The sequence below is a fragment of the Leiobunum rupestre genome, chromosome 10 (genome assembly GCF_980474605.1).
Source record: "Leiobunum rupestre chromosome 10, qqLeiRupe1.1.hap1, whole genome shotgun sequence".
NCBI classification, from domain to species: domain Eukaryota; kingdom Metazoa; phylum Arthropoda; class Arachnida; order Opiliones; family Sclerosomatidae; genus Leiobunum; species Leiobunum rupestre.
This window is the reverse complement of record NC_143393.1, coordinates 12,355,426-12,380,675: the sequence shown is the minus strand read 5'-3', so window position 1 is coordinate 12,380,675 and position 25,250 is coordinate 12,355,426. Positions and strand designations below refer to the sequence as shown.

Here is a 25,250-nt window from a genome sequence, read left to right as displayed (position 1 = left end):
ACGCCGAAGCCCGAAAAGTGTCCCTGGAATTGTCGACGCGGATTTTTTTTCCAGCACTCATTGACGCTCGGTATTTGGTCGGTGGCCCGCGAGAGCATCATGACTCTGGGGCCCTATCTCTCGATCGAGCTTGAACCGCAAGAGCGACGAAGCGTGTCATTCGCGGATTATTAATAATTGAACCGCGTATCTCGGACGCTATGAGCGACAAAGTTCGGGTTCGACCCCATTTAGGCTGCGCTCCGGTGCCTTTCGCAACAGGTAGAGTACCACCGAAATTGCCGGTGATATCCGGTTTGTCTTCACCGACCGGAAAGGAATCGGGAAACATTCGCGTCTGGTTCCCGTCCAAGGATTCCTCAAAAATGACCCCGGTGTCCACCAACGGTACGTTATCCGTGGAAAGTCGTCGCTTTTCTCTGGACCAACTGCGTTTTAGTCCGATGCAGTTGAAAAAGTCCAACACCTTCTTAACGGGACAATTGGTCAAAAGTCATCACTTGAAATCGGCCATCTCGGTGGACGTCAGCTTGGGTGATCTAGAGACGGTCAAAAGACTCAGCGCCGTTCCTCAAGGAGGTTTGTGGCTGAGAACGGACAAGAACAGGTTACGCGCTAGGGCCAAATCGGCGGACAACGTCCAGAGTGACTCTTGGAGCGTCCTTTCGGACAGCAGTAAATCTCCCACTTCCGATTCGGACAGCAACTCGCACGGTTTGTGTCGGTACACGCCACTTCCAGCCATCGGTTGCTTGAACAGGGAGGATTCCCAAGACGAAGACACGGACATTAGCAGACCCGTGGCCGACGTCCAACCGCGAGGGTTCGCTTCCAGTTTGGACAACGTTTTGTATAATAATTCCGATAGCGGCAGCGGTTTGGAGAAGCCCAAATTACCACCGTTGAGACCCATCGTCAGATCCAGAACTTTTACTATCATCTCGGCCATCACTAACGAGAATGATCAGGATATTAGCAAAGGAAACGATGTTAGTATTAGCATAAGTAACATAATGAAAATGAGTGTGACACCTCCTATTCTCCCGTCGCGAATTTTTTTATGATAATAGTCATTTGGCTAATGACTGAGAACTCTCCAGGAGCTGTTACTAGTATTTGTTTATGTGTCAGGTAACTGTGCACGATAAATGGGTTATTTGAAGGATCAGCCAAGGCCTAGTGGACAGTCGTGCTCATTTTCAATATGATAATTACGGTATTAACAACAATGCATTCTGATACCAATTAATACGTGGTAGTAGCTAATAGTACACCATTCCGCTATTCTTTCTACCTCAATGCAAAGATAATTTAAACTCGTACCCTAGATTCGAAATCACTCTCTCGTGCGTTGCCGATAGCGTTTACCCACTTCCCGCCGGAACTCAGAAAAAATTCGCTCCATGGTTTGCGCCTTACCGCAACCACGGCCAACTTTGATGTCTCGCGCATCTCTCGCGCTACGCGAACAGTGCGTGATGGAGCCCAATTTTTCAGAGGTCACGTGCCGGAAAAGGGTAAACGCTTCGTAAAAAAACTGTCAATGGGAAAGCTCTCAGTTTTCGAATCTAGGGTACGAGTTTAAATTATCTTTGCTCAATGCATTAGCCTAATAACGGGATATCTACTATATATTTGCCATTGAAGCAGAAACGTTACCATTCCCTTCAATTCCCGTTCAATTATTTGTCTTCCAACCATTCCCATTCCATTTCACATAAATTTTCCCAATCCCTCAAAATACGTCTAAACAATGTCCATTCCCATCGCATGTAAGTTCAAGTATTTGTCTTTCAATCATTTCCATTCCTTTTGACATAAACTTTTCAATTCCCGCCCATTAGCTTTGAATCAATCTCCATTTCCGTCCGATATCCGTTCAAATATTTGTCTTCCAATAATTCTAAATCTATTTCACATAAATTTTCCTATTTTCGTTGAAACATTATCCATTCCCTTCCCATATACCGAAATATTAATCTTCCAGCCATTATAATTCCATATGTGATAAAAATTTTATCATTCCGCCTATTTTCGAAATTCCCATTCCCGAAATCTTTTTTGACCAGAGAGAAAATCCATTCCCTACCATTCCCTCAAAATTTCCTTTCCCATCCATTCCTTTAAAAAAAAATCAATCTGATCTCGGGTCATTCCCGCAATATTTATCTTACGTTTACCTGGTAAATGGTAAAAAAGTACCGTGCCCATGCAGCTCTCTAATATCTACTCTATTTGCCTAACAGTGTTAGTAGAGGTCGGTATCGGTTAATCATTATCCATGATTAAATTGATTTTTTTGGGGAAAAAATGTAAACAAAGAAATTTACCGGTTAATATTTCGGAAAATGATTAAAAAACATGTATTATTCGGAAAATTTGAGCTTTTTATCGAAAAAAACGTCGTTTTTCCGATTAATTTTACAAATTTATCAAAAAATTAATCGGATAATACAGAAATATAAATTACTTGATCAAAACGTGTTACGAATAATTTTGAGAGCTTTATCTATTGAATAAAAGTTAACCATCCCCGACCTCTAACAGTGTATTAGTAGTATCAACCTAAGTAACCTTAATAACAGTAAGTGTGACACTTGTCCGTTAATTGTTTTTTTAACCTTTATTCGCCAATAACAAATAGCAAATCCATAATCCCGAAATTTACTAGTGTGCGAGGGTTTCTTAGTTTCGTATTATTTAGTCAAATTAAGATTCAATCCGATATTGCATTCAGTTTGAAAGTGTTTTAAATTCCATTAAGATTTGGCTTCCAAAAATCTCGGAATTGTATAGTTAACAACGTCGCTACCGGAGGGCGCTATTTCGATATTTCATGCCGTTACTTTGTCGAAAGAAACCATAAATTTTCCCCAAGTGTCATACTTATCGTTATTATGTGGCTTTTGTTATGATGAGTATACCAATTTATAAATATAGAAGAGTCTTGATATAAATTTAAAGATAATTTTACTTTAAAGGTAAAAAGTACCATAAAATTAATTGTAAATTTTGCTATTAAAGATTGTGTACAGTGTCTAATACACCACGTCAGTGATATAGTTGACGCTCCATCTACTATCAGGAAAGAGAAATGCTTAGCATAAAATTAATTTTTTCCCCCGTTTCTACAAAACTCTAAATAGTATCTTATTTCGAAAATAAAACGTACATGTAGATGGCGCCACAATGACTACTAAAGTAGCGTAATTAGAATTTCTGCCACTACCTGCAACAGAAGCTAGGAGTAACTGGCTCTAGTTACGTTAAATTATTAATATAATATAATATAATATATAAATAAACTGTAGATGGCGCCACAATGACTACTAGAGTAGCGTATTTCGAATTTCTGCCACTAGGTACAACAGAAGCTAGGAGTAACTTGCTCTAGTTACGTTAAATTATTAATATAATATAATATAATAATAAACTGTAGATGGCGCCACAATGACTACTAGAATAACGTATTTCGAATTTCTGCCACTAGGTACTACCAGAAGTAAATGAACCGTGGTTATTGAAATAACGCTCGGAATCGGAGGGCGTTTTCCTTATGAAAATGATGATAAAATCGAGTCAAATAAAAGCTAATTTCCATCCCCGTCTTTTCATTTAATAAATAAATCATTTGCACTTGGGAATTGTGGGTATAGCTATTTCTATGTATAAGAAATTTCATAAAATCAAAAACTTTTTTTGGGATATGAGCGCGCAAAATTTCAAATTCGAGGTCAAAATGTAACTTCATAAGGAAAACGCCAACAACATGGGGAGTATAGCAGTTTGACCTTCGGTTCATTTACTTCTCTTACAACAGAAGCTAGGAGTAACTTCAATTATATAAATATGCAGTAATAATGACGGCATAGAGATAAGCTAAGGGTGGTGCAGTAAAACCATAAGTGTATAATAGACTTATGGTGAAACTATTTTATTACGTCACCGTAAGTGCATGAGGCTGTCTAAAAAGTCTCCAAAAAGGTGGTAAACACCGGGTGGGGAGTTATCCTTTTCACTTTACATAGAGCCACGTAGCGGTCAACGCTCAAACAGCTCGATTTTCGTCGACGCATTGTGATTTATCGCCGGCTTTAACGCAAATCCAGAAGTTTGTCAGCTTCTCGATTTAGCCGCTACGTGGCTCTATGTAAACTGAACAGGCTAATTATAGTGGCTTTGAAATTATATATGTACACACTTGAAATGTTTAAGGATCCATTATTATCGTTTTGGAAATGCACTGGTTAAAAATGGGCGGGGCTTAAACGAGGTCGAATGTAAGACGTCACGTGTATTTTCAAATTCATTGACTGGTCGCCGTCGCTAAAAGGCTTACGAGTAAATGGATTGAAGGAACTCCGATTCGGTCTCCCAGTTCCCACTGATGATCTTGGGGAATTAATAATTTTATACACTATAGTTTGCACCAAAGGGAGGGGCCTATGGTTTAAATGGAAATTAAAAATTCAAACCATTTCGAGCGTAGCTACTGAATAGGTAGCCATTTTGTTGGTAGTCTCAGTAATTCGTCCATGATCAAAGCAACAAAACGTACGAAAATTAGATTTATTCTTTAAAATTTTTAAATTATTATCGTTATGGGCCCTAAAAAAACAGATAAGATTTGAAACCTGGGTAGGCTGGGTTATTTATATAAAATAGCAAATGACGACAGGAATATCTACGAAAAGAGGTTGGCAAAGTTTATTAAATTAGGCCTTTGTAGTGATCCTTTTTACAATTTCCTTCGGTATCGAATAAAATGACAATATTCGGTCTCCATTTCTAATTGAACTACTCGAACAATTTTAAACGAGGCAGTTAAAAATTTTTTACGTGAAATTAAATTCTTAATCATTTTAAAATAATTAAAATCCGCAAACAGACGATTGAAACTGTTAACCCTTGCATATTAGTTTTACACCAGCAAAATGGCGGCCTTGTAAGGTTCATTCTTGCTCAAATTACATATTTATTCTTGGTGCATATACAGTGATTTCAGCATCACGTGACACGACGTCACCTATGCTTTTTCCCATAGAGAAAAAATCCCGCACAAAATGGCGGCCATAGCCAAAGCTACGAACTGACACTACTCTATATATATACTTGGAACTGCGTCATTGATGACGTATTGACGCAAATTATGTATTGACGAAACTGGTCTTGTTTAGTTAGTTCTGCGTAAATATAAGTATTTAAATGGTTAGAAAAGAGCAAATTTGTCGTGAACTTTTATTCGCGCCAAGGCTTAATTTCGAATCGGCGTCGAGTTAAACTTAACTAAGCGTATGAGAACAAGGAAATATATTCGCTGTAAACTCTTCCTGTTTCTATGGGAATCAATAGAACCTCGGTAGTCTACCTTGAACATTAAAATTGTAACAAGTTCGCAGATATATTTTGTAGAGGCTGTATAAAATATTTTATTTTAGCGCTCGACGAGAACCGGGCCTGCGATTTTGCGTTTTAACTAGAGAAAACTACTAGTATTTTCTTAAAATACCGTAATTATTTTGTTAACTTTTATTAAGGTATTTCATAATCTTATTTTATGTTATTACTGTTGAATCGAAAACACGGCAATTGCAAATTAATAAATGTATGTGAAATGGAATTGGAATGGTTGGAAGCCAATATTTAAACGTAAATGCATGGGATGGGAATTGATATGGTGTCAATGGGAAAGGGGAAATGTTTGTGAAATGTAATTGGTATGGGATGGGAATTGATATTCTTTCAACGGGAATGGGAAAATGTATGTGAAATGGAATGGGAATGGTTCTAAGCTAATATTTTAACGTAACATGGATAGAAATTGACATTGTTTCAACGGGAATGGGAAAATGAATGTCAATGGAATAGGAATGATAATGGTTCTAAGCCAATATTTAAACGTAAATGAAATGGGATTTGATATGGTTTCGACGGGAATGGTACCGTTTCTGCTTTCAACGCGGCTCTCTAATTTTATCGCCCATTTTAATGAACGGTGTAATTTTTGATAGACGCAGCAAGAAGAGGCTGAAGAGGTGGATGACACTTCCAACTGGGAGGACGACCGATCCGAAAGTGGCATGTCCGACGACGAAATGGAAGACGACGAAGATGGCCAACTGGAGGACGTCAGCGAGAAGGATGACCAGTTAACCAGAGCGGAAGCGGGACACGATGGAGACACGCTACTATGTTTGTCCATTCACTTACCCAACGGCGACGAACACCAGAAGTACTTCGACTTCGAGGACACGCTGGAAACGGTGTTGAACTTCGCTTTGCACAGGTACAACGAGACCACCTTGACCGAAGTCGAGGAGCTGCCACGATTCCAACTGGCCACCGACGACGACCAAGCGCCTCGTGTTTTTACCAACTTTGCCAAAACTCTTTGCGAACTCGAAATTCCCAATCGAACTCGCCTTTACCTGCAGCAAGTGGAAAATGAAGACACCGATTCCTCTTAACCCCAACTTTTCTTTTAAAGTACCGCGACAATTACCTTCGACTACTGCCCTAGACAGGGATAAATATCACCTTCGACTACTGCCCTAGCCAGGGATAAATATTACCTTCGACTACTGCCCTAGACAGGGATAAATTATTCTTTTGGGAAATAGCAGTATTAAATTTCAGCAAAATCTCAAATTTCCAATTTGAAATAACACCTTTTTTAAAGTCGATATCATCTTTTTCAAGGTCGGGATCATCATTTTAAAGGTCTAAATCCGCCATTTTATTATTACCCTACCTCGAGATATTTTTCATTTATTTATAAAGCATATTTTCGCTGATGCGAAGATAGATGTTTCAAGCTTATAACATTAGCCAAGAATGTATTTATTTATAGGTCTATTAAAAGGTGGGTCAAAATGTTGACCAACCCTGCGAAATTTGAATTTATATGAAAACTAATTTCCCGTCTTGCGTAGTTCCGTGTTTTCGGTTTAAAATCGTCTGTGTTTCAGACGACCTGTAACGAAATAGCAGTTTCCTATTGGTCTTTCATATAAATTCAAATTATGTTTGGCAAAGGGAACCCCAACTGTACCTTCAATACCGCGACAATTACTTTCGACTACAGCTCTAGAGAGTGTTCAATCATTCTTTAAAAAATATTTATTCCTGGTATTATTGGGCCATTGAATTTAATAAAAATAATAATATTTAGCAAAACTCCACATTCTCGATGCCGAATGTTCTAGCACCCGTGACACTGGAGAACATAAGTCAATAACAATCTTCTATAAGTATACATCTTACTGACAAAGGAGACGACCCGAGGTGTAACGCACCGATTATGTTCAAACTCGGGGGTTTGGTAGACCCTCACGTAACTTGAAAAACCCCAAAGGGAATTTTTTCAACGGGCAACCGTTTTGCCATGGCAACCAAAAATGTTTTTGACAACACAAAATGGAAATTTTCCCATTGAAAATAACATGGAAATCTAATCAATATTTACAATTTTTAAAATACTTAAAATTAAAAATATAAATAAAAACATAATGGAAAAGTTTGAAATTGATTAAAATTTTTACAGGGGGTACCCTAAAAATTGGTCAGATTTCCATGTTATATTCAATGGGAAAGTTTCCATTTTGTGTTGTCAAAAACATTTTTGGTTGCCATGGAAAAACGGTTACCGGTTTTTCAAGTTACGTGAAGGTCTACCAAACTCCGGAGTTTGAACTAAATCGGTGCGTTACACCGCGGGTCGTCACCTTTTGTGAGAGCTATAAAATTTGTATTTCTACTCTACTATGTCGTGACGATTCGCCGGCCACAAAAGTTTAGTTTTCCCCGTCACGATAGTGGATGGTAAGAAAAACGTCACCAGCCTGTTTCAATCGCGTCATTTAAGGAGCCAATGGGATACAAGGTCAATTTGATTGACTATTAAGGAGGAGTGGCTTATTATTAGAGCGTGAGGTGGATTTAGAGAAACGCTAAAAATCGTATCAACATAATCATTCTTTCTGCGAACTATTCATGAAATGACGTCATAACAGCGTGTAAAGAGCCATCTGGTGGCGCATTATTAAAGGGAATATAAACTGTAGTATTTCTGTCACTCCTAAAAGTTTCCCATATTGTCCGCTCCCTCAATTTTCGGCGCTGCTCAGTGGTTTGTCGCGTATGAAAGTCTTTGATGTGACTGGCTCTCAGTAAAAATTTCGCATAAGTAGTGTCATACTTATGGGAAATCTTATCGACTTATGATTTGAAAGTATGATCGATGTAAGGAGATGGGAACTGGGGAAAGCAAGAATTGAAAGGTGGCTTGATCACGTGCATTCTGGGAATACGGTCTTTCTGCTTTGATATTGATTTGTTACTTTGTTTGTCTCCCAGGGTGAAAATGTTTAGTAAATCAATTTTGGTCCAATATAGAATAACAGTAGAACGTGAATAATCTACAAAAATAACGTACAATTTTTAACCTGTTATAATATGCTCAAAAAACTATAAAACGAGTGTAGATATTAGCTGGATTTTTAATGAAGGATGAAATAATAAATAATTTTCTGTATATCATAAGTTAACATAATTTAGATAAGTATGTCATAAATGGTATTGGGTAATTTGAAAATAGCTACCTTGAAGCCTGTTTTTTTTTCATGTAAGCAGACGTTATTTTAACAGGGCTGTCATGAATTTTCCAAAAGCAGTTTAGGTGGCGCTGCTGCTCCACGCTTTTCTGAGGTAGCGCCTAATAATGTTCTAGCGTCTGCTATTGTGAAATTAGATATTATTCCTAAATCTGGACGTCAAAAACTGTGTAAAATAATAATAAAATGCTAATATTATCTTTTTTTAGCTTATAGTTCATCTATCACAGTCATCTAATAAGCCTAAATCCTATTGCCCCTATTGGCTGCTAAACGCTAATAGCATCAGCTAATAAAATACATAGTTTAGTTTTCGACGGCAACTAAAAGAGGGCGTAGCGATAGCTTTCGCCTGGGAGGCTATTCTGTAACTTTTTTTCATTCAAAATTTGGGAGTTCCAAAAACTAGTGACAGTCTTAAGCCACGTTATTATCATAAGTAACATAATAACTATAAGTAAGACAATTAACGAGATTTACAATCAAACTGATTTTCATAGTTATTGCGCAATCAAGATGTTTTCTCAGCACAGAGCCCTCTAGTGTCTAAAATATCCGAGACTTACGCTAAGCCGAAATATCTGGTTTCCGATAGATAGGCGGTATATTAGGCTAAAATGATAAAAATTAAAAACGTTTTACTCGGCGCCACGAGCTCAAGTTTTTTATCACGCATGATTCGTACGCGGGCTTCAAAACAAATCCAAAGCTCCTCGCGACTCCAGAACGTGCTCTCCGATATTAGGCTTAAATTTTGATCAAAAAGTAGTCATCCAAATTCCAAAACGGTAAGTCGCGAGTCCAAATCACAGCTTGAAGAGAGTATCAGTGCCGAAAAAAGGTTCGGTTAGAAAATTAGCATTAAAGCAATAGGAATTGTCATACTTCTTGTTATTATGTTATGTTATTATTTATATACGGTCATTGGAATAATATGTGGTGACTTACGTATTTCTGATGTTACTTATAATGTTAATATTACGTTTTCCACTTTTAATTAGTGTGATTTTGTATCTGTACAGCTATGCTTATTAGCATAATATCCCCTCATCCGTTAAATCATATGTAACATAATCACTCATAAGTATGCCATAAAAGCATTTTCGTTAATGAAACCTTGTTCACGGGATATGACGTAAATTACGTCACTTACAACTCCGTGACGAAATTCGCGTCATCAACTTTTCTGATGGGAAACGGAAGTTAGTGAAAATTCCTCGCGCGTTTCTGGCTTTGCCCATGTCAAGTTTAGTTCGTGCCTCGCGATCACATGATTTCATTTCCATGGTAACCTTTTCAATAGCGCAAGGATTTTAAGCATTTTTGCATTTTGGGTCCGCTTAATGTATGTTCCGCGTGAAACAAGGTCTCATTGAATTTTTTTCAATGGAAATGTTATACAGAGGCATACTTATGAGTAATTATGTTACATATGGTTAAATTAATTAGTATATTATATATTAATATTTGTTAATAAAGTTTTAATGAAAAATGCAAAGTATTGTTCATTGTGTTGTAAGTTTATAATTAATTGTCACATAAGTGTGTCAGTCCTCTATGTCAATTAACCTTTTTATTTACATAGAGGCACTAGCGGTCAAAACGAGAAGCTTGTATTAATTACTGGCATTTCGAGTGCAAAGCAGACGTTATCTGATTTATATATTTTTTTGAACATATGTATTTTCCATTTGCAACTAAATTTAAATTCCCTTCTTGTTCTCATTGTTCTAGTCTTTAAAATTTTCGACTTTTCTATTTACGGTGGCAGCCCTGTTAGCGACATAAGAATCGGGAGGGGGGAGGTAAGAATAACGGGAAAAATAAGATGCTGTACATCTTAACATACACTTCTGATACTAATCATTTCTATTTTCTGATAGTAGATGGCGCGAGTTATACAACTTGTACAGGTCCTATTACTAACAAGGAGTACTCGAGAGCACCCGACTCCCGAGGTGTTTATTGCCGATTTTGTTCAAAGTCGGGCATAATGTAACCTACATGAGTTATGAAATTTCCCAATATTCTTAATATTACCACTTTTATCAAAATTAGATTTTTTCCTTATTTTACACAAAAATTGTTACTATTTACCAAAACTTGATGAAATTTACCTAAATGTGGTAGAAATTAGTAAATTACCCATTTCGTGATTTTCAAAAAAATTTCGTAGGTGAAACCAAGAAAATACCATGCTTTTTTAAATGGAGATTTTTTTGTTTTAAGAACATTTTCGGTTGCCATTACTTTGAACAAAATCGGCAATAAACACCTTGGGTACTCTCCTTGCAAGTTAGTCTTATCATTTCACCTAACACACTTATGGTATATAATTACGCACTCGTGTTGTCTGCCATCTGCAACTATTCCGTTAAGTTTTTGTGGATAAATTTCACTAGGTCTGAAAGTCTGGTGTTTGGTCTGTAGAACACTAATACAATGGTTCCGTGTGTTGCCAAATAGCTGGGTTTACTCCCCGGGCCCCAAACGCACTCGATTAACCCCCATTCCTTCAAAAAATATCTCTTAAGAAATTGTAAAAGGTACTAAATGGGTTTTTATCGCTTTTAATGTTATAACAACTCGATTGTATATAAAAATCATTAAAAAAATCTAAGTTTTTATTTCACACTTTTCACAATTTGACGGCTTCTTTTAAGTTGCAATGCAAATTCTCTGTTCCACTTCAGGAGACAGACTTTTCTTGTTCCGACTGCTCCTGCGAGTGTTCTAGTTTTGATATATCATCCCGTAGTTTGGCAATAGATTTACGAACTAATTTTAGCTTGTCCTTCATATCGGCAATCTCTAAACGAATTTTATTCTTGGCTGATAGGCACAATGCCAAAGTTTTTTCCTTTTTCTCTTCGACTACGGTTTTGGGTCGGGTGAAAAAGATAAAGCTTCATTAACAAAAATAAAAGAACTGTTTGCTACCAACAAAGCTCATCTCCGAGATAATTAAAATTTAAATAGTCTCTTTTCTGGCAAAGAACCGAACATTGCCGAGATATTAAGGCCACTGAATATGTTTTACACGTGTTCGCAATATGATTCTTTGAAACAAACAATTTTAAAAATGTAACTATATTTTTAACGTTTTTCTTATTGTACGTGTATCTCTGTTAATGGTTTTAAATCATAAAAGTTTGAACTTACACTCCGTTTCGTGTTTGTAAGGTCCCAAAGTTAACTGTCTGGTACTCGTTAAGAGTTGCTGCATCATGGCCGATGGGTCTTGAAATATCTAAAAAGATGCCGTTGCGTTTACAAAGACATACTTGAATATGGGGGTTACAAAATGTTTACCATTTCATCGTAGAATTCGGAGACAAGATGTTTCTTGCCTACTAGAATGTTATTTTCACTTTGGAAAAGTTTCAATATGTGGTAAATTGTTACCTAAATTTGGAAATTAATCATTTTTAAGCAATGTAAAGAGTGTGTTGAAAAAATGCAAATACTAACTGGTCTTTCATTTGGGTCTTGGAAAAATATCTTTATCACTATTTCAAATTCTCCCCAGCCGGTTTCCGTGACTTCGTAAGGTGGTTTTGTTACGACTTAAAAAAATAAAACTAATTTAAATTCAAAGTTTCTAGATTCGTTGGAGACTTCCAATTGCACCTTTCTCCCCATCAAGTGAAATTTGAATGCTAAAAATAATCTTTAAAATCAACTAAACTCGAAAAATATTGGGTATGCTAAACAATCTTCTGTTTCACACCCAATTATCAGAAAACTGCAGTTGGAATATTTTTTCTTCTTCCAGTGACAGATATCAAGAGGGTATCAAATAGCTCTTTATATAAAATACGAGAGGTCACGTGGTTACGTTAGATTCATCGTGCAGTTAAAGTTGAGCTAGCCCGAAAATGCACGAGACCCTCTGCACGGAAATATTAGAAGGCGCGCGCTCCAAAAAATAACACTTTTTATACATGTATGCGTATATATTATTTTATAGAAAGAGCTATTAACCTTTTTAATGAGCATGTTTAATGTTGCATGTGCATGCAGAAAATTTTCTTAAGTTGTCATTTTGATTGAATTTAATGTTTAATTATGATAAGAAAATTGAAAAGAGCAGTAATGCAATTTTTAAGTATAGGGTTATTTTTTGATTATGATTGATGAGATAGGTATAAGATAGTAAAAAATTGCTTTATCTAACGTTATTATTTTCAAAGTTATTTAAAATTGTAATGTTCGAAGAATAATTAAAATAGTTGACACAACCGATGCAAATCAAGATGAAGAGAAACGCCAGCTGGAAGTCTTTATCGTGGTTAGAAACTTCAAATTTATATTAACTATACTACCTCTATTTTGGTTAGGGTAGCTTTCGTGTAACTTGAAATGAACTTTTTTAACATAAGTTGACATGTCTTCATTCTTGTAGGGCTTAACGTAAACAGTCCACTGATGCGTATGTCCATCCTCTTCCCTTTTCTTTCCAAAATATCTCGCAATATTCCCATAAACAATGGACTTCAATATAGTAAGCCCCTAAAATTCGTAAGTGGTATTAAATATGACACCAAAATGCACGAGCTTTATAAACCATCGTCATACTTTAACTCGGCCCCCTGAATCTGGTCCAAATTCTGTCATTTTTAAACGTAATTAATTAGGTCAGGCTCTGACTTGACACTTAATCGTTATCGTTGAAATTTTACAACTCGCGATACCGTCGTGAAAATCAAGACATCACGAGCCTTCACGGCATCCTTAACGAATTTAAATTAGTCCCAGCCGCTAAGCCTCCTTCCGTATCTTTTTTACGTAGCCAAGGCTTACTTAGAAATCAAAATCCGTGCCGCGTATATATCTTTCAGTTTCACCTAAAGGAGCGAAGAGTAAAAATGAATATCCGAAGAAGCCGTAAACAAAAATGTAAACATTACATTCAGCGAACCCATACCCGCGCGGATGGGGAAGAAATATCAAAGGCACACCGACATTTCACCCGAGCCCGCATCCCTCTCGGTCTCCGGAAGATCATTCTCCGTTTCGTAGAGAGATGATTGAAGGGGGAATCGAAGAGAGTACGCGAATCCTGGGAATACGTCACGGATGACGTAAAAATTGGCCTTTTTTCGCCTCGCGCCATCTAGTAACACAGTCTGGCGATTGCTGCACTGCCGCATTTTCGGGCCTAGGAAAAACAGGGGAAAAGGTGAACACGATGAAGGTCTTGGTAAACTTGGTGCCTGTGAAATACGGTAAGAGCTCTTTTAACCGTTATTTAATCACTTACTCGCTCCGATAAACCTGCCCATTATTTTAGTAAAATATTTATTGTCATTATTGGTGCATTTTATCAGGCAAAGCGTTTTGCCATTTCCAAACGGGGGAATGGGCTAGCGAGGCTACGCCTAAAGATCGCCTCTTTAACAACACTTTATAAGTCGAGAAAAACGAGGATCTAATCGTCGATTACTTTAAACAAAAGCTTAATTTAAACCGTTTAAAATTAATCTAGAATTGTTCCCCAGGGGGCTATCCCCCGTTTCGTTTTAAATACCCAAAACTCTACATTTCGTCTGTCAACTCCGCGATGAGTAATCGTAACTTATTTCACGCCTAGATAAGTATTATTACAGACTATAAAGAGAATATTCACTCACGATCCAGGCTTTCGAGGAAAACAACGATCGTTTTAAGTTTATTTACCATCTTGCTCGAACAATTTAGAGCCTCGCGGTATCGAGCACGTTTTTGTAGGCCAAATTTATCAGCGTGTTTACAGCTAGCGAGACAACAACGTTCATTTCCATATTTACACCTAACGCCTTTGCTTTTAATTAAATTAAAGAATAATATTTCGAGCTGGAAATAAAGCGATATTTATAAGAATGAAAGGGCAAAGGGAGGGGAGCGGGGGGGGGGGGTCGTAAGTACTTGTACTGGCTCTTTGCAAAGGGTTATAGTAGATGTGTGTCTATATCGATCCTGAACTTAATGTTTCCTTTTTCGCAGTAAATGCACACACAGACACACTATATATTTGAGGCGCGGCTGTATCCAATTGGATTTTAACATTTTTGCCATAAATAAAAAGCCCGGTTTTCTCCCCACGAAAAACCTTTATCAATTTTTAATCACATTTTCCGGGCGATTTTCTCCGTGAACGGCTGGATTAATTTCGCTACCGAATTGTACCAGTTTTTAAAATTGGTTTCACCGCTGATTGTGCCAGAGAATCTGCGTATAGTGGACGCTACTGAATGTTGCGTAGTTTTACCGGCAAGTAACAATTATTTGTTTTTGTATATTAGTTTTGATACCCATACCAGATTGTTAGTTTGCCACTGACTAGGGGTTGGTCACGCTTAAAACATTTTGTAGGTATATCTTTTTAATGATTTTGAAAAAAAAAAACAATTCATTGATTTTAATCGATATCTGTTCATTATTCGGTGATTTTCCTTGATTTACGTAAAATTTTCTGATATTTCCATTGATTTTTCACAATGTTTCGTTGATTTTCCTTGATTTCTCACAATGTTTCGTCGATTTTTTCTTGATTTATGTCAATTGTTTTAGTAATTTCTATTGATTTCGCACAATATTTCAGTGATTTACATTGATTTCGCATAATATTTCGGTAATTTACATTGATTTCGCATAATATTTCGGTGATTTACATTGATTTCATTACAATTTTTCGATGATATCAACAATTTCGTACAATTTGTAGGTGGTCTCAATGTTTCGGTGATTTCCATTGATTCCCCGCAAATATTTCGTGATATCCATTGATTTCGCCCAATCTTTTAGTAATTTCCATCTTTTTCACCCAATTGTTCGAAGATTTTCGTTGATTTCGGGTAACGTCGATTTCTCACACATTTTGGGTATTTTCCATTGATTTCTCACACATTTGCGGTATTTTCCATTGATTTATCATATATTTTCGGTAATTTCCATTGATTTCACACATTTTCTGTAATTTCTATTGATTTCTCACATATTTCCGGTAATTACCATTGATTTCTCACATATTTACGGTTATTTCCACCGATTCATCTTAATTGTTTGATGATCTCCACGGATTTATCGTAATTGTTGGATGATTTCCACTGATTTATCGTAATTGTTGGATGATTTCCACTGATTTATCGTAATTGTTGGATGATTTCCACTGATTTATCTTAATTTTTGAATGATTTCCACTGATTTATCTTAATTTTTGGGTGATTTCCACTGATTTATCTTAATTTTTGGATGATTTCCACTGATTTATCTTAATTGTTAGATGATTTCCACTGATTTATCTTAATTTTTGGATGATCTCCATGGATTTATCTTAATTTTTGATGATTTCCACTGATTTATCTTAATTGTTGGATGATTTCCACTGATTTATCGTAATTGTTGGATGATTTCCACTGATTTATCTTAATTTTTGAATGATTTCCACTGATTTATCTTAATTTTTGGATGATTTCCACTGATTTATCTTAATTGTTTGTTGATTACCTTTGACTGCGTGCATTTTTTTCGGTGATTTCCTGTGATTTCACTGAATTGTTTCGGTAATTTCCAATGATACATGCCAATTTTTCGGTGATTTTCCAGTGATTTTCTACTATTTTTTAATGTTTTAATGTGATATTCTTAAGGCTAATTATCGTTATTACCCGCGATTTTGTACACATGTCTTAAATAATCATTGAGGAATACAATTTGGTTCGCGGTAATATTCGGTTCAAAGACGCGTTAAGTAGGAAGCATTGCAGTGTATTATGGATTTTTACAAGCTGATAAAAAAGCTTAACCACACCCAATGTTTTAGGGACTATTTGCTATTGAATTCTCTATACAGCACAATTATTACGGGTTGTTTCAGGGGATACATTTTGTACGTATAAAATAACTTTAATATAATTAGAATAGTGGAATGAACTATCATTAGTTTGGCTTAGTGCGATATTTCAGCGAAGGGCGGGCGCCTGAAAGTCGCCTCACCCGTTAATCACGCGAACAAACCGATATTTAACATTTGCCGGCTTTTATTGTCATAAGTCTATAATATTGATCCGTAAGTTTGTCTCTTTGCTGAGGAGCTAAGCGCGGTATACACGAAGTCACTGTTACTTTCGACCACTACCAAAAGCGGGGATTTTTCAGCCTCCACCGGAAATATAGTCCGCTAAATAAAGTAATAAATATTATTAGATTAGGGTTAGGTGAAATTTATTATCTACCACTAATATGAAGTAAGAGCCTGAAAGGGTTTGTAAAAGAATTATTATTTTTATTGAAATATTTTCCCATTTAAAAATTTTTCTACGTAAATTAACACGGTCATTTTTCCGCGCGAGCTTGAGTGCAAAGTCCGTAAGTTGCGAGATAAGTTTTTAACTGTGGGTGCTATTATTGGAAAATTGGGCTTTTAAGGGGGAAGACTACAGTGGCCATTGTCTACTTTCGCGCTATTTCAAGCTGAACTCTTTTAATTGTGTATTTTAACTTATAAAATTAATATTTAAGTGTAGAACAGCCTCTTGTTTAGTACTTAAAATAATTTTGACAATTTAAAATTTAAAAGTAATTAAGTTATTACGTTTTAATTTGGACCCCCGGAGCTAAACAAGTTGGGCAAGCGCCCAAACTACCCTTTAGTTAGGACCTTATATCTCGTTAACTATTAATATTATAATTATCAAAATCATTTTAAGCACTAGAGAAAGGTTCAGCCTAATAAGAAAAATATAATTCAATTATGTAATTGTTAAAACAGAAACGTTCAGCTTGAACGAAAAAAGAGGATTTTACTGTATTCTTTCCCCCTTAAAAGCGGAATAGGATTAAACGATCTAGTGTTGTAAGTCGGAAAATGACCGAGGCCTTTTTCCGAAAAAATTTAAAAAAGGTTTTAATTCCATGATTAGTCTAGTATTGTTCGCAAATTTAAATAAAGCGGCAATTTCGCCTCATTGTTTCGAATCTAAAAGTAAAACTAAACCTCTAGACTGATTAACAATGTAACGCTATTAATATTTTGTAGTATGTTTACTGTTATTAGGCTTTTTATATCGATAAAAATTTAAAAACATTAAAAACCCTTAAAAAGTAATTTATGTTTCAATTTTTATTTTATCGATTTGCGGAAAATTTTCTGGAAAATTAACAACTCTAATTAAAAATATAATAATAATAATAATAATCAGCTAGGATAATACCCAAGACACCACCTTAGGCCTTTGAAGCCATTCATTCAGGTTGTCGGGTTACAATGCGTAGGAGGGTGGTGGGAAGCCCTGCATGCCACGCGAGCCAACAACTCCCTACACTAACTATTACCGTTAACCTCAACAAGTTTTTAAGGAAGGGGAAACCGAAGAGCTCGGGGGAAAACCCCTTAAATCCGTCTATTGATCAGAGAATGAAGTTACTCGAATGCTTATTAATGTTAAATGACTATCGCTTTAGTTGTCTCAGCTAACATTGGTTACGAGTATAGTTCACAGATACGACGCAAACGAACTTGGCGCTGTGTGTAACTCCCAAGAATCTCCTTTGCCATAAACCCTCTTTAATATATCTTATTTAAGACTTCTATGTATAGAATAGCAAGTATGTCTCTAAATTAGTTTGGTCTAGCTACCATATATATACTTAGTGTGTTCTACTATACCTTCACTAATTTTCTTGTAAACTAAAAATCGTATAACAACACTTGCTTAACCTCTCTAATTAATATAATTAATTAATAAAATAAATCAATTTTATTTTATTCAGTGATTTAAATCAAGTGATTAAAATCGCCATTTAAATCAAGTGATTAAAATCACCATTTAAATCAATTGATTAAAATTGCAATTTAAATCAAGTGATTAAAATTGCAATTTAAATCAAGTGATTAAAATCGCAATTTAAATCAATTAATTAAAATCGCAAGTTAAATCAAGTGATTAAAATCGCAATTTAAATCAATTAATTAAAATCGCAAGTTAAATCAAGTGATTAAAATCGCAATTTAAATCAATTAATTAAAATCGCAAGTTAAATCAAGTGATTAAAATCGCAATTTAAATCAAGTGATTAAAATCACCATTTAAATCAATTGATTAAAATCGCAATTTAAATCAAGTGATTAAAATCGCAATTTAAATCAATTAATTAAAATCGCAAGTTAAATCAAGTGATTAAAATCACCACTCGATTTTTAAAAAAAAATCAACAACCCTGACTCAGGCCCATATATGGGCGGAGCGCCAGGGGATGCTCACCGCCCCCAAATGAATACTTGAAGATCCCCAACCCGACAAACCCAAAACCAAATCGATTGCTCAACTACCAATTAATATCATATAACATTGGTTACCTGTATTTTAAAAAAATATTCTGTTTTCAACGAAGTTGAAATTCATAATTTAAAAAATAACACAATAAAGCCAATTTCGGTATATTTACCAATTTCGGGAGTGGGAGTTAAAAATTACGATTTTTAGTATCAAAGCATTGGCGCCCCCCAAAATAGTTTGAGCGGGTTTTGGCGGCTGTTTACGAGCCTGAACCCAGTGAAGTACAGTGTTTCGCCTACGTACACGAGTTTGATAGAGCCTTCAGAGAAGGGACAGAAAGCTGACTCGAAACAGCGAAGAACTCGTGTTATAGAGCCTGTGTCGCGAATAGCTCTCAGTAACAAATTTTGCAACTGAAAAATAGGAAGTGTCATACTTACGGTATAGTTTTATACACTTAAGCTTTTATCATTTATACATCATTATGTTTTATTTATTTAAAATATTGAATTTTTCGTGGGCGTGAGACTATCTGTACTAAACTGCGAGACATTGCGTGTCGAGTTGTTATTCAGTTTCATCAGAAGGATATGGACTACTTTTACCTGTATCTATCTGTACCGGTTCCAATTGGCCGTAGTTTCCTACCAAACCGTAGATGTATACACCTTATTACAAATAAAAATTTATTACTCCGTATTTAAATATGAAGTTCAGAATTTGCGTATTTAAATATCTATAGTTAAGAATTTTCGCATTTAAATATGCAGTCAAGAATTTTCGCATTTTAATTTGTAGTCAAGAATTTTCGCATTTTAATATGTAGTCAAGAATTTTCGCGTTTAAATAGGTAGTCAAGAATTTTCACATTTAATTAGGTAGTCAAGAATTTTCGCATTTAAATGTGTAGTCAAGAATTTTCGCGTTTAAATATGCAGTCAAGAATTTTCGCATTTAATTAGGTAGTCAAGAATTTTAGCATTTAATTAGGTAGTCAAGAATTTTCGCATTTAATTAGGTAGTCAAGAATTTTCGCATTTAAATATGTAGTCAAGAATTTTCGCATTTAAATGTGTAGTCAAGAATTTTCGTATTTAAATATGTAGTCAAGAATTTTCGCATTTAAATGTGTAGTCAAGAATTTTCGCATTTAAATATGTAGTCAAGAATTTTCGCATTTAAATGTGTAGTCAAGAATTTTCGCATTTAAATAGGTAGTCAAGAATTTTCGCATTTTAATAGTCATTCTCCCCGAGTGTAAATAAATATATTTATAATGTAATAGTGAAAAATCGAAATAGCTTTTTTCCGACAAGCAGAGGAAACCTGCAAAGGTACACGAGTCAATCGATAATATGTACGCAGTATTAATATTAAATATTAATTTTTATTTGGTCTCTTAGAATAACATGTACGTGAATAGAAGTTTTAATAAACCTGACAGCGATTTTCCTAGAAGTAGGACATACTTGTAAAAGCGTTATATTTTAAAGCGCGCGCTGCGTAATATTTCAATATTGAAGGGCTCGTTCAATATCGCACGTGCCTCCTGAAAGGAAAAATGCGCACGCTATCAACTTTAGCCTTACAAATAAAACATAAACACATTTTATTCAGTAATTCGCGCGTGCGTGTAGGGGAGAGCCGCATTTATTGAAACGCCTATTGCAAATCCAAATGTGAGTGTGTTTTTTTTAATTTTCCTGAATTTGTGTTCGTTTTGAAGAAATAAACTATTTTTCAAAAATACCATAGTATTTTTTAAATTCCATTTTCTCAAAAACCTTAATATTTTTCTTGGATTTTGTGAATTTCTGGATTTTTCGCCAAATTTGTGTTTTTTAAAAATACTAGAAAGTTTATAGGTGGATTTGGGAATTTTTCTTTTTAATTTCGTGACTTTCTGTAATTTTTTGCATTTATAAAAAATTATAATATTTAAAACTAGAAGCCTCTTCCTCCTAGCGCTCATGATTTTACTCCTTTGATTAAAAACCGTGGCTCAGCACTGGTATAGGTAGATAGAGAGAACTAATACCAATGCAATGACGCCTGAATTAAATTTATTTATAGAGTGCCGTTGAAGAAATTCGTCGATTCCCGGGGACCTATACGCCGTAATTTCAAATTTGGGGGTGAAATATCCCCTTTGATTAAAAACCGCGGCTCAGCACTGGTATAGGTAGGGAACTAATACCAATCGAATGACGCCTGAATTAAATTTATTTATCGAGTGCCGTTGAAGATAATTCGTCGATTCCCGGGGACCTATATACGGAGCTATAGTCTATACGGACCTATAGCTTCCACTGCATTATTCACCACCACCGCATACATCAGGAGCCAAAATAAAAACCAATTTTCTCTATACTAGAGGAAGAGGCTAAAAATGAAGTTTTTGCGTTTTTTTTGCAATTTTTTTATTTTTGAAACCACGGAATCAAACACCGCACCACCACTAAACATTTCCGCCTGATGCAAGAATTACAACGTATTTGGGCTCATTTTGCTGTGTATTCATACTGTAGGGAGAATTACTGTGTTCAGATGACCCATGGCTACTATGGCTTAGTTTTCAATCGAAAAAGAGCGAAGGTTATTTCAAATATGGATGAAATTTTTAAAATAAACTTTTATATACCTACAAATAATTGTACCTCAATAGGGTCGTATTAAGCGGGGGGTCGGACAAAAAATGAACAAATCCAAAATCCAAGAATTTTGCTCTCATAGTATGACCAATTCACAATAAAAAATCATGGATTTAAAAAAAAATCCAAAATCCCGTACACAAAACAGGCAAATGTCCAACCCCTCGGGATTAAGACCTTGTGGAGCCCTAGGCCCAAGCTAGTTTCGGTGCCCCCGTTCAGTGGCGAGCGACCGCAATTAACAATTGACAAATGTATTGAAAATACAATTTCAATGTAGACTTTGCGAAAATTTTAATAAATGATTGCTTTACATGGTATCGAAAAATGTGGACTCATTTACTAAAATTTAGTGTTGTTAATTTTACGAAAAAATAAAATGCGGAAAAATTTTCCGCAAATCGGAAAAATAAAAAATTGAAATTTAGGCCTTTTTTTCACAAAATCCAGCTTATCATACCTTTTGAGTTTTGGAGTGCAAAAGCCCCTACCACTCAATTGCGCACCCACTCGAAGATTTTTAGAGAACGTTGGCAAATGCAAGCCTTGTTGGCAAAATCAAGTGTATTATTACGTTGATTTTGAAAGTTGAAAAGCATCGCAAATCGCGTTTTTAGCCTCCGCCAGCATGGCTCGCCAAAATGTAGTCTTTCGCCAACAAAAACTTTTTCTATATTTCTTCGACTGAATTCAAAGTGTCTAGAGGTTTAGTTTTACTTGAAAATTCGAAAAAACGAGGCGAAAATACCGCGTTATTTAAATTTGCAAACAATATTAGACTAATCATGGAATGAAAACTTTTTTAATTTTTTTCGGAAAAATACGGAAAATTTTCCGACTTACAACACTATCACGAATAAATTTGCATATAACTACATTAGAAACGTCCGGTTAAATTTCACGTGTTCATTGTTTTGACTTGAATGCTATTGTAACTAAGCAATAGCTATATCAAATAAATCCAAAAAATATTAAATTTGACGGGTTTTTGCTTTTTAAAAAACCCTTTTTCCCCAGCCCTCTGGCGACTGGTCAGTAAACTCCGACCGGAGGGGCTAACCACGGTCAGATAGCCTGTACACCGATAACGCGTACTCAACACTGATAATGGTACAGACTACACAGATTACGCGTAATCTCATTAGTGCAGTCAAAGGTGGGACGTTAGAGTGCTTCTGATCAGAAATTTCTGACAATATAACCTGGCAAAAATTTCCAGGCGCGAGAAAAGCGCAGGCGAAACATTTGGAGCTGGGACGATAGAACCGTTTATTCCCATTCGACCGAAATCCCATTCGACCGAATCCCATTCGACCGAAAGAATTTTAAAATGTAGCCCAATTGGCGGGGTGATTTGGTATTTTATTTATAAGGTATGTACTATCGAAGATCCATGTTTAGGTTAGGTTAGGTTAGGTTAGGTTAGAGTTGGTTAAGTTTACTATTTCAGTTTTGGTTCAGTTACTTTTCTTGACTAGGTGAAGATAAAAATATAATTCATGCTCATTCCAAAAGCCAATTTATATAGCAGCGTTCGGTCGAATGGGACACATAAAAACCGCTCGTTTCGGCGGAATTCGGTCGAATGGGACACCTCAAAAACCGCCTTCGGTCGAATGGGACTAAAGCGATAGAACGACTTCAAAATGATAACAGTCGCACCATTGACGCGAGCCACTCATCCCGACAAAAGGCGCGGCCAGCTTCCACGCCGCGCACAGCCGGGGATAGAGAGTGGATGCTCCAGCAACAGCCAGCAGACACCCTACCGACATAGGCAAAGATCCTAGCCCTTAGGGAAAGGCTCCAAGAGGAACGACGGACCACTGCAACCCAACGTAACCCGTCACAGCTGCAACCGGAGATCCCGGTGGAACCCAAAGGCCGGGGTACAGGGTCACAGCGCCTCATACGGAGACCCGCCGCCCCGCAGCGGGCTACCCAATCCTCCGAGGCGGCCAGTTTGTCCGGATCCTCTCCGTTAGCCTGAGCCGAAACTCAGTTTCCAGCCCCTACCTGACCGAAGTTGGAGGTGGCGATAGGACCATTTGATCGTGGCTAAAATCTCCCAGTGCGCCACCGTTCTTATAAGGGTTACAAGAGCCGGACCCCGACTCCCGGTAAAGCCACCAGTTATTGCAGGGCCATGTTCTAACAATAAGCTTCTTGGTTCTCTAAAACTGATGAATTCGCCCATGATGCCCCCTGATCGTTTCAACATAGTCATTTTCCCTAACCAGAAATAAATAAATTATTGATTCAACACTATAGAGTAGTATCACCTCGTAGCTTTGGCCATGGCCGCCATTTTAGGCGCGTTTTTTTCTCTATAGGAAAAGCATGGGTGACGTTGCGTGATGTAGCACTGATACTACTCTATTTGCTACCTGGATTTTTCAAATGGAGAATGTTACGGAATTATACCGACAGAATAGATTGATTTATTGCAAAACTTTGATACCCGTTTGGATAAATCTAGCGTGAGTTATCGCGTCATGATACAAAAATACAAATAAGATTATCACAGGTGAGATAAAACATTTCAAGGAATTTGAAAATGTACCTTAGATGTCAGGGAAACGTCAGGGAATTTTCTAAATGTTTTAAATCGGCAGGGAATGAAAACTGTTTTGGAAATTTTTTTAAAGTGATTTAAGAAATTAAGGTTTGTAAACTTCCCATTATTTTTTTTACCGTTATACTCGGGGCCGGATTTACAGATTTTACACCCTATGCCTAATGGGAAATACAGTACTGTTTATACTAAAACATTACTGTTTATACTAAAATAGTAAAATATAAGCTGAAATTCATTAGCCTTTGAGAAAAGTAAAATATAAAGTAAGAAATTGATTAATTTTCGTCTTAAAAATGGTCAGAGTAAAGTCAACGAATTTCAGTCTCAAAATCCTCGAATATTATGGCAACTCAGCAAAATAATAATCTTGTCTATTAAAGCTAGGAGCAACAAACACCAGGAGAACGCAGCTAGCCTTTAAACACGCTAACGAAGGGTTGTCTACGAATATCATTGGACGAGAGTCACGAGCCTTTACGCTGAACGTTTTACGGGCGGAGGGGGAGACAATTTCCGAATTATCCCCTTCCAACGGCAGCAGGTGCTAAAGCGTCTAACCAATGAAAACTGCACGCAAGAAAATGCACGACTTTTGACGGGTTGCGTTCTCCTTGTGTGGGGTGCTGTGTTTGTTGCTCCTAGATACCAACAACCCTATCTTTGAGCTTTTTGCCTTTACCTTTCTTTGAGGTTGAGATACTTTGGATTGTAGTTTTGTTCACTTTGATCTTTTGTTTTGGAAAAGTATTCTTACTAGTAGTACTTAAGTTTAGTTGGAGAATAATGCAATAAATATAAAATATTACCTCTTTCTAATAGAAGAGCTTGGTATTGGCTTTGCATTATCACTATGAAGACGCGAAAGTTTCATCCCAAGAATTGTTACAAAAATTAACACTCATTTTTCCGAGTCTAAAATTAATTGAAAATTAAAATAGTAATGAAGTTTAAACGCAAATATCAATATTTACCTGACAAACACAAGGAGAACGCAGCTAGCCTTTAAACACGCTAACGAAGGGTTGTCTACGAATATCATTGGACGAGAGTCACGAGCCTTTACGCTGAACGTTTTACGGGCGGGGGGGGGGAGACAATTTCCGAATTTTCCCCTTCCGACGGCAGAAGGCGCTAAAGCGTCTAGCCAATG

At 36.3% G+C, this 25,250-nt stretch overlaps 3 protein-coding genes across 5 annotated transcripts in view; 2 read left to right on the top strand and 1 right to left on the bottom strand.

The window, feature by feature from the left end:
- Window positions 1-326: 326 nt before the first annotated feature.
- LOC149923718 (uncharacterized) lies at window positions 327-6,492 on the top strand. Its single transcript, XM_090161155.1, has 2 exons — window positions 327-989; window positions 6,012-6,492. Exons 1-2 carry the CDS (start codon window positions 366-368, stop codon window positions 6,465-6,467), a joined length of 1,080 nt encoding a protein of 359 aa, XP_090017281.1. The 5' UTR covers window positions 327-365; the 3' UTR covers window positions 6,468-6,492.
- A 4,730-nt stretch (window positions 6,493-11,222) lies between these two features.
- Window positions 11,223-13,646, bottom strand: Gas41 (YEATS domain-containing protein 4 Gas41). 2 transcript variants are annotated; one of them, XM_090159724.1, is made up of 7 exons: window positions 13,523-13,646; window positions 13,191-13,459; window positions 12,938-13,124; window positions 12,084-12,178; window positions 11,925-12,017; window positions 11,775-11,862; window positions 11,223-11,486 (listed from the first exon to the last, which is right to left on the bottom strand). In XM_090159724.1, the coding sequence occupies exons 2-7, from the start codon at window positions 13,227-13,229 to the stop codon at window positions 11,302-11,304; spliced, it is 687 nt and encodes a 228-aa protein (XP_090015850.1). In that variant the 5' UTR covers window positions 13,230-13,459; window positions 13,523-13,646; the 3' UTR covers window positions 11,223-11,301. The 2 variants fall into 2 exon arrangements, with proteins under 2 accessions (XP_090015850.1, XP_090015851.1); XM_090159725.1 differs by having other exon boundaries at window positions 13,540-13,625.
- Window positions 13,647-13,677: 31 nt separating this feature from the next.
- Hk (potassium voltage-gated channel subfamily A regulatory beta subunit hyperkinetic) overlaps window positions 13,678-25,250 on the top strand; it is a 172,525-nt gene continuing 160,952 nt past the window's right edge. The window contains exon 1 of one of the 2 annotated variants that reach the window (XM_090159721.1): window positions 13,678-13,840. The gene's annotated coding sequence lies outside the window, so the exon portion shown is untranslated. The remainder of the gene's footprint in view (window positions 13,841-25,250) is intronic. The other variant, XM_090159723.1, reaches the window with a different exon arrangement.

Coding starts and splice junctions, on each gene's coding strand:
- LOC149923718 (XM_090161155.1), top strand. CDS start 366: ATGACCCCGGTGTCCACCAACGGTACGTTATCCGTGGAAAGTCGTCGC. Junction 990..6,011: donor ATATTAGCAAAGGAAACGAT/GTTAGTATTAGC, acceptor AATTTTTGATAG/ACGCAGCAAGAAGAGGCTGA.
- Gas41 (XM_090159724.1), bottom strand. CDS start 13,229: ATGACAGAATTTGGACCAGATTCAGGGGGCCGAGTTAAA. Junction 12,018..12,083: donor AAGACCCAAATGAAAGACCA/GTTAGTATTTGC, acceptor TTCCAAATTTAG/GTAACAATTTACCACATATT. Junction 11,863..11,924: donor CCGAATTCTACGATGAAATG/GTAAACATTTTG, acceptor GCATCTTTTTAG/ATATTTCAAGACCCATCGGC.